This window comes from Phlebotomus papatasi, chromosome 3 (genome assembly GCF_024763615.1).
Source record: "Phlebotomus papatasi isolate M1 chromosome 3, Ppap_2.1, whole genome shotgun sequence".
NCBI classification, from domain to species: Eukaryota; Metazoa; Arthropoda; class Insecta; order Diptera; family Psychodidae; genus Phlebotomus; species Phlebotomus papatasi.
The window spans coordinates 76,921,834-76,935,571 of NC_077224.1; the positions used below are offsets into that span (position 1 = coordinate 76,921,834).

The window sequence follows — 13,738 nt, forward strand, 5'->3', positions numbered from 1 at the left end:
GTGAACGCAGCATTCATTTTAAGTTCCACGCAGCCATGTGTCGTTCACAACGAATACAGACGTAAAGCAAATGCAGTTAGCACAATTACTGATTCAATCGACGATATTTATCATCTTGTGTAAAAGAATGGATATCCTCAGAGATTGTTTTTATTTTATAACCCATTTTTCAAAAATTGATCAAAATACTAGGGGAGACTGGGGTAAAAAGTCACAAAACGGATATTTTATTTTTTTTTTACAAGCTACTCGATCGCTTCAAAAATTTCTAATTAGCACAGTTTTATAGGAAATTTACTGCTCTACAACTTTGTGAAATTAATATTTCTCTATTTTGTAAGGAAATACGTTTATCGAGCCGATTTCTAAAAGGTAATTTTGTAACTATTCATAGAGCACTCGCTCTATGATGCAAGTGTTCCGGGTTCGAATCCCCTTTAGGTCACCAGGAATTTTTTTGGCGTTAAAGGTGTTCGGATTGCATCCAGTGAGCTTCATTGCACTTGATTCCACGGGTATGGGACTGACAACCTCATCCCGTATAAGAAAGAATAATAATGCATGGTCTTGTTCCTTGTGGTGTTTGTGACCATTCTCAAAAATGCTGGGGCAAATAGTACCAGTCATGGGGTATTACCATCTTTTAATTCGCTTTATTACGGGCTTCTGTAAATTTGAAAAAATACCAAGATTATATATTTTCACAGAAAATTTATTCATCTACACCTTTGTAAAATACCGTTTTCTTTGCGAAAAAAATGAGAAAACGAGAAAAGCGCTTTTCAAGCTATTTTAGAAAAAAACACACAAAAGACTGCAAATTGTTTGACCAATGCAAACAACAAGCGGCGAGACATGGTAATGACGTTTCTTTTCGCCGTGAGACATTTGAAATTTCATCGCTTTTTTGTTACTTTTTGCTCTATACCTTTTGTTACTTTTTACCCCAAGTGGCCATTTTTAATAAAAGGATTTCCGGAGAAAAGAACTTTTGTGAAATTCTAAAATAGATAACGGATTCGTATTCAAAGAATCCAAATTATTTAGAAAATATTCACCATTGCATTAATTTTGGAAAATAAGTAGGTAATAATTGTTATCTTCTGCAAGGAAAATATTTCAAAAATAGGGCTAAAAATTTCGATATTTTTTATTTTCCAAATTCCTTGTTTGAATTCGAGGAAACTTACGACATTAAAGAAGGTCTATGAAGGCTATCTATAGAAAAAAATTTGAGCCGCTATCTTTTTTACCTTGGAAGATATTGAATTTTGAATTTTTCGATTTGTGACTTTTTGCCCCAGTCTCCCCTATAAAATTAAAAAAAATATCAACTGTCCAAAAACGTTAATCCTTTAAAAAGGCGCGATTTAAATTATTTTTGGGTGGAGCTTAATCTGGAAATCATATCTACTTCTTGTAAAAATTTGGTTTTAGAAACAGTTACGGTACTGTAAGGGCTCGATTTTCTTCTATATACAAAAACACTTGATTCTAATCAAAGCGTACAACACAATCACATGGATAGTTTAGTTTAAAATTAAGCAGATTTGTACTGGTGTAGTTAAATTGTCTGGATGAGTGTGTGCGTTATTCACAAAAATAGGGGTATAATGAATGAGAGGAAAATGAACTACAAAAACACATGGAAAAGGCAATTATTAATTGATAATAATCCACAGAGCAATCAATACACGAACGGATAATTTAAAACAGCGTCACATAAAACTAGGGTTCCAATGCACGATAAAATTATACAGAAATGACGTTGTATCCACAAAACATGGTTCAGATAAACAAATAACTCTTATCATCGCATTTGATTTAATACAATGAACATTTGAATAAATTTGTGGTAGGTTCCATTGGCCCATATTAAGATTAAAGCTGCTGTGTTATACTTTGAAGCAGACACTTTTGATAAGATCAACGTATGAGAATATAAAAATTCTTATCTTGAACTTTGTAAGGAAACATAACTAAATATGGTGATGTAGGCGTTATATTTTTTAAGATTATTTTATAATTATTATGAATTATAAATAAAGATTGTATTGTTGCTGAAATTAAGTTTTATGTTGTCTACACACTAGAAGCAATTTTCGTCAAAAAATTGCCTTTTTTTTAAATCTGACGTTTCTGCCTACAAAGATAGGGGAAATTTTATTTAAAAAGGCATTTTTTAAAGAAATTTCTCCTAGTGTGTAGAGACCTTTAGGCTTTTTAAGTAAGCTATAAAGAAAAATGATTTAGGGTAAGTGTGCCAAATTTCGGCATAGTTCCATGCAAGCGTCGAAGTCTCAAATTTGAAATGTAATATTTTAAATACAAATTGATTTTTTTATTCTTTCTTTTTAAAGAGTGTTGCTTGGAACCTCGTAAAGAGTTTACCGTCTTGATATACTCTAAAATCATTCTTAATACATTTTAAAATGAATAAAAATATAGACATAGCTTTGGTGCCCTATTTCGGCCACCTTCATTCTCATAGTTCCTTGCCCTTCGGGAATTCTTCCAATATCTTTTTCACGTCATCTCTTTTGTCGAAGCTACATTTTTGTTATTCTTGTGCATTGTATAATCTCTAGAGTACGTAAAATCTAAAAGTTCATGGAAATTCGAGGAACAAAAAATGTGGCCGAAATTGCAAGCTGGCCGGAATTTGGCACACTTACCCTAATTAGTTTTGTCTTACTTGGAAATTACAATTAATTTAGTAATTATGTAAATAAAAATCAGAACTCATTTCATATTTGTTATTTCATATTTGGGTGATTCATATTTTGAAATTCTTGTCAATTGCCAAGAAGGAGATCACGATACCCGAGAAATTCAAATTTGCTTCGTGAAACCGGTGAAACCCGAAAAACCCTGAAATTGCAACTCGAAACCCAAAAAACGCAAAATTCCTATCTAGAAACCTGTAAAACCGAAAAACAGTATTGCGAATCTCAGAAAATGGTGTCGCGAAATTCAAGAATTGCATCATGCTACCCGTATAACCGAAAAATTGCGTTGCGAAACCTGAAAAATTGTATGGCGCAAAATACAAAAAACTCTAAAATTGCATCCCGCAACTTGTGAAAAAATGAATAGTGAAACACGAAAAATACTATTGCAAAATCCGAAAAACCCAAGAATCGCATCATGAAATCCGTAAAACCCAAAAGTGCATCTCGAAACCCTAGAAACCCAATATTTGCATCGTTGAAACCCGTATAACCAAAAAATTGCATCGCAAAACCCGAAAAATTATATTGTGAAATCAGAGAAACCCAAAAATTGCATCTTGAAACTCGTAAAATTGAAAAAATTGCATCGCGAAATTCGTGAAATCCAATATTTGTATTAAGAAACTCGAAAAATAAGTCGAGAAATATAAAAAAACCCAAAAATTTAACCCCGAAACTCGTGAAACTAAAAAATTACATAAAAACCTGAAAAATTGTATGGCGAAATCTGGGAAACCCGTAAAACCCAAAATTTGTATCAAAAAACCCGAAAAATTGGATCGAGTTATACGAAGAAAACCAAAAATTGCATCCTGAAACTCGTGAAATTGAAATGGCAGACTAAATTTAATATTTGCTTTTTAATAAGGGGATATTTTGACATTCCAGAGCAAGATTCTAAAATAACAGGATTGAAATAAACAAGGGATTTTAAATCCCATAACTCATAAATAAATAAGCCACGCCCCAAAAAGTTTATTGACAGTTCGGGGCGATTGGAAGAATTTAAGACTGCTACGCATACCTAGATTGCATCAATTGGTCCTAACTTCTCTTACAAGGCTGTGTCCGCTATTTTACGACAAAAACTATTTTTTCTGGTCAAATTTGCCTTTTTACTGCACAAATTTGGATTCTTTTAATCATCGCTTTTACCAAAATAATAATAATAATAATATTTATTTCCAACATCATATCTCAAATGCGGCTGCCGACCGACCTCACAACCGGTCTCCCCAAGTAAACGGCAGAAACCTTGGTTCACAGACCGAATATGCCGAAAAATATTGTACAAAGCATGTTACATATTAATCAATACAATTCAATAAAATATTCAATAATTCAGTAATACTTTATGTAACAAAAAACACGTACAATCTCACTTATGGGAAGGCGGGGACAGGGCAAGCGAGACAGATGGGCCAAGCAACGGCGGCGCCACATAAGTGGCTCGTATTGTCGTTACTGAGTTCGGAAGAACAAAAAAGAAATTCCAATCACCAATTTTTGTCCTTATAAATCCAAGAATATTTTAATAGTAAATTAATATTAGTAGAACGTGTAGAAAATGAAGAAAAAAGGAGCGGTAAGAAAGAGACTGTGCAAAGACTGTGCAAATACTTCTCATTCTGCTGTAGCCTAATGTCTGTGTCCTCACGGAGAGTCTAGGTCTAGATAGCCCCACCCTAGTCGTGTGAAAACCCGACATTTTACTTATTAATTTAAATAAAAGATAGCGAAAGCGCGCTTTAATAGCTAGCCCAAGACTTCAAATTTTCTGAAAAATTTTTGAGTTTTTTAAAGCTTGACCGTGGTGTCACATATAAGATTAATATTAATATTAAGAAAAGTCGGAGAGAGAGGTATATAGTATGCAAAATTTCATATGGAATATCACGTGTGTTAGAAAGAATACACTCTAGTGGAGTAATACGATGAGTAAGATATTACTGTTCATATTAATTGCTTTCTGAAGTTTCTGAATCGTATTACAGGCAATTCGAGCAATTTTCCATGCCATTTCCGTGCCAACTGTGATTCGGTCAGTTTTCGAGCGAAACGCGAGAGAGAGTCATGATAAAACACTTGCTATCTTTTTTTGCCATTCTCGCAGTTTAGAAAGTTGTATTAGTCTTAATATTAATCTTATATGTGACATGGTCATGAGTCATCTGAAGATAGCGCGGTTTGATGTGTTTTATTTATATATTGCCAACTTTATTATAAAATAGAAGACTCTTTAAGGCTTTAGTTAAAGAATTTAGAAATCTCAATTTCTAAAAGAAAAGACTGTGAAAGGGCCAAATGGATCTTTGTTGAAAGTTTGTCATAAGGATGTTGTTTCAAAAATTGGCAAAACTTTTTCTCAAATTTTCAATGAAAATTTCCGGTCTTCGATGAACCCCAATAATAAAGCAATATCTCTAGACGTTTTCCCCTTTTTACCCCTATTCCCCTCCCCTTCCCTAAAAACATTTTTTTCGGTTTTTCTCAAAATTAGCCCAAGCTTTTTCAGTGATTTTTGGATATATTTTAGAGCTAGTCCAGGCGAGCATTTCGCCCAAAAATACCTATTACCGGAAAATTCGCAATTTTGAATTATTGAAGGTCAAAGGTCAAGGAGAGGTATTGAAACTTCGAACCCGGCTGCATCGGTCTTTATCGGTAATGAGTAGGTTAAGTACCGATTTTTTGCTCGTGAGTTCGAGCATTTGGGCAAAGCTGGAACGCTTTGTCATCTCTTTATTTGTTAAAATGACAAACCTTGTATTTTTTATAATTTTACAATTTTTTTTTTTAAATTATTCTTACAGAGTCTCTTCTATGAGATCCTGTCGAGCATTTGGGTGCGCAATGGATTGCAGATCAAAGGCCAGGCAATGACGTACATCCAGGCCAATTTCTGCAATTCAATGGTGGACATGGATCTATTCTTTCTGCAGCTGTGTGCCACACACTTGCCAGCTCAAACTTTCCTCACGACGGCCATTGAGGTGTTTGGTGTTAGTGAATGGTTGGGCATGGGACCACTGACGTCTCCGCAGGAAATTGAGCAGGATTCCATGTTGGAGGGATTGTTGACTTTTATAGCTACTTTGGTGACATCTCGCACGAATTTGGGCAATGATGAGCCGACACAGTGTAAAATTGAGATAAGTGCTCTCTTAGCCACTGGAGATAGGACGCACAGTCAATTGTTGGAGTTGATGCCTGAACGTTCGGGTAATGCGCACACGAGAAATTTTGAGAATTTTTTGAAGGAATTATCTGTGTATCGACCACCACCAGTGGGTTCGGAAAATCTTGAACAGGGATTATTTATTCCAGTTCCGGAAGTTTGGGAAGTTTTCTATGATCCACTGCATGTTCTACTGAGGGCTGTTCATAGGAGAGATTTTCAAAATTCCATGGATAGGTTCAGTAATTATGTGAAGGGAGAGGGAAAGATGCCCAGAAGTGGCAATCTCTGGCCACCTTTTCGACTTCCCAGTGCCGTTGGAGAGGCTTACAGTGATCCAAGTTCACTGTTGACATCGAGGGTATTTCATTCGACAATTTTGAGTATCTTTCATCGAGCTGTCCATTCGCACAATGTCTCGGAGAATTTAATTGCTCTGGCGGTTTTTCTGCTGGAAATTGCTGTGAGTAATGAGGAAAAATGGGCTAAAAGGAGTAGTTCAACATTGGAATGTGGTAGAAGTTATAGTGGTAGTGGTGCCTCGAGGAGTCCAAGAGATCCGCCAGAGTTACTAAATTGCTATCCGGGAGATTGTTTGAGTGAAAATTTGAGGCATTTTGTGACAAGAGTGTCCCTAACACCGCCAGAACCTCAAGTATCACCAGCTAACTACAACACAACGACATTTGACAGTGATCTGGATTGGGATGTATCGGAGAGTGATCCATTGCCAATGCTAGTGAGTGGCAATGAGATGGATTATTCCAATACATCTGTGGTTATTATACCGTCAAATCGAGAAGTTGCTGTACCTCAGGATTTGTCAATTGTACGTCCGGATATGAATATGCTCGATGATACATCAAGTACACATTCACTGCCTCCACTACCATTGGCTGAATCAATGCAGGCTATCACTGAGTATCCAATAAGATTGGCTCTGCCATCATCGACAATCCCGGAAAGTCGTATGGAAGTGGCTATTAGAAGAGATTTTGCATTGGCAGCTGGAGCATCCAGTCGGAGTACCAGTGAGATGTTCTCACCAACAAATAGCAATGGAACGGGAATGATATTGCCTTTTCAGCGTGTTCAGCCAGTAGCTGTACCAAGTCGAACTCTCGATGTTGTAGCTACGAATTCCACCAATCCTCGACGTCTGGCCAACAAGAAACGTCAAGTTGAAGGGATGAATTCGTCAGATTCAGATACAATTCTCATTGAAGAGAGTATCATATCCCTCCTACTCAAACTCCATTCACAACTCAGTGGAACACTGGATAGTTTTTCACTGGAAGAAACACCAGAGAGTAGTAGTGAGGGAGGAATTGAAGCTACTGCTGGACCATCTAGTCACAATTTACCCTCAACATCTGCAGGAATTCCCATGGCATCAGGTTCCACAAGTTCCACAATTTCCACAAGTTCCACAAATTCAAGTTCCACAAGTTCCACACGGGATTCTCGAATTGGAGATGGGCCACATTTTATTGGGAATCTACTGAGAAAGATTGCCCGTATGGATGAGGCTTGTGCGGTGAATATCAATGAGATCAGGAGGAAGTTGTGGCCAAACCAAAGAGAACGTCAGGCTGAACAGAGAGCCAGGGAGGTAAGGGAAAAAGAGGAACGCAGTAAGCGTGCTAAGGAGCGTCAGCAGAAGTTAATGCAGGAATTTGCCAATAAACAAAAGCAATTTATGGCAATGGCAGCTGAAGCAATGGATTGCTGTGAGGAGGATGAAGAGCTAGAACAGGCTAGGGAGAAGGAATATGTTTGTATAATTTGCAATCGTACGAGTCCAAGTACAGAATCTGATCCTATTGGATTGGTGGTTTTGGTGGAGTCTAGTAGTGTTGTTGGGCATCGTCGAAAGACACCTGAACGCCATGCATTGCCATTGAGTGATCAGGAGAAAAATCGTCCGGGAAGAAATGTGAGGATGGCAAATGAATTCAATAGACGCACAGAGATTCTTACGTGGAAATTTGGCGAGATTTTTTGGTATTTATCCAATAATCTGGCCTGGGAGGGTGGTGTACATGTACAATCGTGTGGACATCATGTACATCTCACATGTCACGATGCCTATTTGTCATCATTGTTCTCCTCCCAGCGTCCTCAGAATCTCAATGTGGAACGTGGAGAATTTCTCTGTCCGGTTTGTCGGCAGCTATCAAATTCTGTTTTGCCGCTCAGTCCACAATTGGACCGTCCTACGCCTATTGTTCGCGTACCAGCACCCCCCTATGCCACTCTAGTCACCGAACTCACCACTCTCATCATGGAGAACGAACGTCCCAAGACATCCACAAAGTTGTCCGAAGCCATGGGACGCGCCATGGAGGATATGACTAATAGTACTCAACGCAAGGCTAAAAGAGTCCTACCAACACCTCAGAGACTTATACTCTTTGTCACCTCAATCGCTAGGACAAATCTCGAGGCTGAGATCATTCAACGGGGAGGATCTCTGTGCTCGGATGAGTCTGTGAGGTACAAGCCCAAGAGAGACTGCATAGGTGAGTGAAACACAAAAATATAAGCAGTTATTCCTTTTTTCTGGGCGTGGCCTGTAGTCACGCCCACAGTAAAAAGGTTAAGGATTAAAACTAGGTTTAAGATTTTTCAGAATTAATTCACAAATGCTTTGAACCAATTACATGGTAAAAAAAATTCGGCACATTAATTGTTCCAAAAATTAGCTCGTCCATGGACACCGAAAATTTTTGGAACAAATTTGTACCTTCTAGGAGTAACAAAAAGACACCCAATATTAGTAACAAATTTGTTCCGAAAGCCAGCATCGAAGCGAGGAGAGGACGTCAAAGGACAATGTGCAAAAGTGGTCTATGATGCAACCACCAATGAGACCTATATCGTTCAATAGGCCATGGTATAGGTAGGGGAAAGTGGTCTGCCTTTGAACGTAAAATGATGTTCAAAATTTGAGATTTTTTTCAGAGTAAACTACAACATGAGTTTTACTTTGCACTACACCAAAAAATTCTCTTGTTCATTGAGCTTCTATGCTTACCCCATTCAGGACTCGCAAGTCCTCAGGTTTTCCTGGTGAGAAACTTGAAAATGTGATGTCGATATATTCAAAGGCAGCCTGCATGGTCTGCCTTTGAATGTGGTTGGGCAGCCTTTGAGTCTTAATTTTTCACTGAGAATATTAGGGCTGTAGCATTAAGTGGCCCATAATTGATTAGCATGAACCCTAATGTACTCAATAAAACAATCACTGTAGTCAAAAGCCATTATACAACAACATTTTTTACATTTTTCTGAAGCACTGTTTTTCACTTGAAAATTTGTAATAAAACGCCATTGAAGTTAACAAATGTCAGTTTGAAACATCCCGGCCGGAGCAAGATAGCATGTTATAAGTATTTGTATGATATTCGTCAGACCAAAAGTAGGAGTTCTATTCTGCTCCCGGACAGGAAGCTGTCAGATGTTTCAATGTATGGAAAAAGAGGATTGAAAGGCACACATAATTAAGATTCAAAGGCTGCCGCAGAGCAATATTTGCAAACTTTTATCACCCACAAAAATTGTCTCATCTGAATCAAAATGTATTTGGAGAAATACCATCCAAGAATAACCTTTTATGATTCACAATAGAAGATTTGCTCGAAAAATTATTTTGATTATGAAAAAACACATGAATTGTGGAACATCAAAATTACAGTTTAGAGCTCAGTTTGGTTTTTTTGCCCTAGCACCTAGAAAATAAGAGCTAGGGTCTACATTTTTTTATGACTTGTGAGGATTATGAATAGCTATCTAATAGTTAATAGAAAAGAATTTATGCTTTAAAAAAAATGAAAAAATTACAATATTCAAAGGCTGCCGCATTCAAAGGCAGACCACTTTCCCCTAACAACTTTTGTTTCGGGACCAAAGTTCTAAACTGTGGGAAAAAGTTCTAGAGCAAAAAAATTATTTCCGTAGAAGAAAAAAATCTCTTATCTGAAATGTGCGCGTTTATACTGTCTTTTTTGAATGGAAAGGATAGATTGTAACATAAAATACATTAAATGACTGCGTATTCTCGAAATGGACCTAAAAACATATGTCTTTACAATTCACAAGTTGCGTAGGAGGATATTGAACCATGATGGGTCAAAGACAAAATTTTAAACGTTATATCTCAGAGATTTATCAACCGAATTTAATCAATGAATACTCAATCGAAAGATCTCGAAAAATCCTACAAAATTACGGTATATATAAGTTCACAAGTCGACCGCAAAGGGGCACTCCAGGTTATTAAAGTTCGCAATTAAAAAGAAATGTGTTAAGTTTCGAAATTATTCAACCGATTTTAATGATCTTGTAGTACGTATGTATGATTCTTTTAATGTGTTGAGACATATGGCCTCTTTGTATTCATCGATTTCAGTAGAATCATTACATATTTTAACTTATTTTTCTAACTAGGATTTATTTATTTGTTTTCTTTTGAAATCGTAATCAGATTTTTTTATGACTGAATAGCCTTTCATGAAAATTGTTCCCATGCCCAGTTTTAGCTTTCTACCTTTTCTCAGAGAGGAGTTATAGTGTAAAAAGTCCTCATTTTGTATGGGGACTGTTGGAAGGAGCGGCGGGGGGAAACTAATATAAACACGGTTAAAGAGCCTTCCATTGCCCTTGATCCTATGCTAAGTTTCTGATTTTTACTTCTTTTCACAGAGGCGTAGTAGTGAAAAAACTCATTATTTTGTATGGGGGCCACAAGAATGGGTGGAGGGGGAAGGAGTCTATATGCATAGTTAAGGAACGTTTCATGAACTTTGATTCTATACCAAGTTTCAACTTTCTACTTCTTCTCAGAGGAAAGTTAAAATGAAAATAGTCCATGTTTTGTATGGGAGCCACTGGAAGGAGGAGTCGAGGAAGGGGGCAGTATCCATGGATAAATGGCTTATGTCATACATTAACTCCATACCGATTTTCATGAAGATCCCTTTAGCTGATGTTGAGAGTATTTCGATGTCAAAGTAGTATTTTTTTGAAAGGATAAAGGCGTTTTACAAGGACTCCTGGCGAATATCGCCCTAGTTCTCGGTAATTTTTCATCTTACATAATTACCTATAAAATGCACCTAGTCCCATCTGTGGTCGTCACATAGACCAACTCCCATACATTTTTGCCCAATGTCCTTTGTGGCATTTTTCGAGCTACAATATTTATGGTTTCACTTTTTTTAATTCGTGATTCCCTTCCCTTCCTGCTGTCAGCACTCGCATATGATTTTGTAATGCACGTGTTTGTATAAAACACTGTTGACTTTCATTTGATGTTCCTTATGAACTTTCGCCACCGAAATCTATCTCGACTGAAGTATAGGCCTTAGCTGTTAGGCGAAACAGGGAAGCCTTTTAAATGACACAAATTTGTCAATTTGACAATGGAAACAAAATGTCTTTAGGAACAAATTTATATAAAACGAAATAGACTCACATTTGTAGATATTCTACCGTATCAAAACGGTTCTCAAAGAAAACCCCAACAGAATTCTTACTATATTTCAAAACAAAACTGTGAGAAAAAATTGAATAAATAAATGTATCTTGTAGGTACAAATTTGTCCTTAAAAAATTGTTCCTAAGAAAATTTGTTGCAATATTTTGGTCAATGTCCAAAAGTTTTAACCGTGTAGATCACCTTAAGGGCAGAATCACATTGACAGTAAAATGATCACCGTATTTCGGTAATTTACGTATTAGGTGAGATTCTCAATAATCTCACCTACTATAATCCTAACAAAATTTCATGTCGTCCGATCGGCCCCAAACTTTGCCAAAATGTGTTTCGCCACTTCCTGATCACGAATATATAGGGGGCTAAGTTACGTTCCCGACCGGCCGGCCGGGAACGTAAGATAATCAGATATAAGATGAAATGTCCAGGAGCAAGATATTTTCCTTCTGGATTTCACGAAGAAAAACAATGCCCCTACTGTCCCAACTACATTGTTGGAACGAAAAACTGTCATAAACTTTTACCCTTGCCGACAATAGGGTCGTATATGACCCGGAAAATTCTACGCGCTTTTCTGGAAAATCGAGAGTAGTTTATTATATCAAAAATATGCAATATACAATCTTTGGATATTCTATTTTGTGTTTAAAAAGACCTTTTTGCTATATAAATGAATATAAATGAAACTATATAAATGAATATAAAAAATTTTGAAAAAGAAAAGTCATTTCATAAAGTTAAAAATTCGTGATTTTTGATCTGAAATATTTTCTTTTCCTGAATATCTGGAGTCTTGAGAAAATTAGCCAAGAATCTTACATCCTTCTATTATGATGTCGTGCACAAACCGATAGATTTCAATTAATGTACATAGTCAAAAAAAATTGTTTTTTCCCCGGGTCATATATGACCCTAATGACGTGAAAGAGTTAAGCCGAGAGATGGCTTAACGTAATAATAATAATAATTACATTTCCATCAGTTTTTAACTAATCCGTCTCTCAGATTAATCCGAGAAACGGCTTAAGTAGTGAGAAAGTGTTGGGAATTTAATATGTATGGAAACCGGTGAGCGTCGGGTAAGAAAGGACAAAAAAAATTGAAATTCGACCCCGAGCTTTCGGCAACCAATATCTTCAAACTTTTAGCCTCTAAGTATGTAATAGGCAATGAAAAAAATAAATAAATTTTGGTTCATAAAATTTCCCAAAGGGGCGTGGTCTAAAATCACGTACGCGCAGAATTAATTTACAAACTAATTGATCTTTGGGTCATTAGAACACACATGATATGTTATTTTTTCTCATAATTTGCAGTTCCACTTCTCCATGTTCTGTCAGTACACGTGAGAGTGTTGATCGAGTGGCCAGTTTGGGATTCGTGGGCGAGTTTATGTGGTATTATTCCGGCAACGGGTGGAGCTCCGGTACCGGTATACTGTCGCGAATTGATTCCTAGCCTTCTGGCTGATCCATGTGCCCTTATGCTCAAATTTATTCTTCTAGCTCCACTGCATTTAGATCTTGGTGAGTTGTTTTTCTTTTAGAGATTTGGATCTTCAGGACTTTTTTTTTGCTGAATTACACTTTTTATTTCGCAAAATTCAGCTTACTTCACCTGCATTGTGAAGGCAATGTTCAATTTGCTCTACTATCAAGTGGTACTGCAGATTTGTGTGACACTCACGGAATTTGAGTGCAATGATATTTTGGAACGATGGAAAATTCCGGAAGATGGTACAATTGATAATTTAGGAATGGCATTAGCATTTGTTCTTAGTCACACTGATAGATGTCGCCACTTGAGGAGGGAATGTGTCGTCGATGAGACAGTTCCGGTAGATATATTCGCTAAACTTTTGAACAATGCGGAAATATTTATTTATTTATTTTTTAATAAATTTAATAGTCTACGAGTCGTGTAAATTTGCAAGCAATGGAACAGCAATTGCAGCGTCTGTGTCTCCCATTTTTGCGAATTGCTGCTCTGCTGAGGCATCATTTGTATCATCAAGAACTACCGGAAATTGCTTCGCCTCAACTCGAATTTGTACGACTGGTTTATTTTCTGGAATTGGTGACCAGCGGAATGGATTGGGAAGTGTTCAATGGCGCCAAGGCACTTTGCTTTGTCCCGGGAACGGAAAAATCGCTGCCGAGGCTCTGGTGTGATCAATTTATGGACATCAAGCCACCTTTTGATCTCATTCAGGAACTCGTAGTTAGTCAGCATGCTGTTTGGTATCAGCCAAGACTTCTTCAGTTGCCGCGTGAATATGAGAGACTCTTCACAGTGAGTTGTTATTGATGGGCACTTTTTTTTATTAAAATA

At 36.9% G+C, this 13,738-nt stretch overlaps 1 protein-coding gene across 4 annotated transcripts in view; it reads left to right on the forward strand.

The window, feature by feature from the left end:
• Window positions 1-13,738, forward strand: part of LOC129805841 (E3 ubiquitin-protein ligase Ubr3) — a 76,783-nt gene that overhangs the window by 56,515 nt on the left and 6,530 nt on the right. For all 4 annotated transcript variants that reach the window (XM_055854045.1, XM_055854043.1, XM_055854042.1 and 1 more), the window contains exons 8-11: window positions 5,546-8,432; window positions 12,724-12,933; window positions 13,015-13,244; window positions 13,316-13,699. In XM_055854045.1, coding sequence (XP_055710020.1) covers window positions 5,546-8,432; window positions 12,724-12,933; window positions 13,015-13,244; window positions 13,316-13,699 — 3,711 coding nt within the window. The remainder of the gene's footprint in view (window positions 1-5,545; window positions 8,433-12,723; window positions 12,934-13,014; window positions 13,245-13,315; window positions 13,700-13,738) is intronic.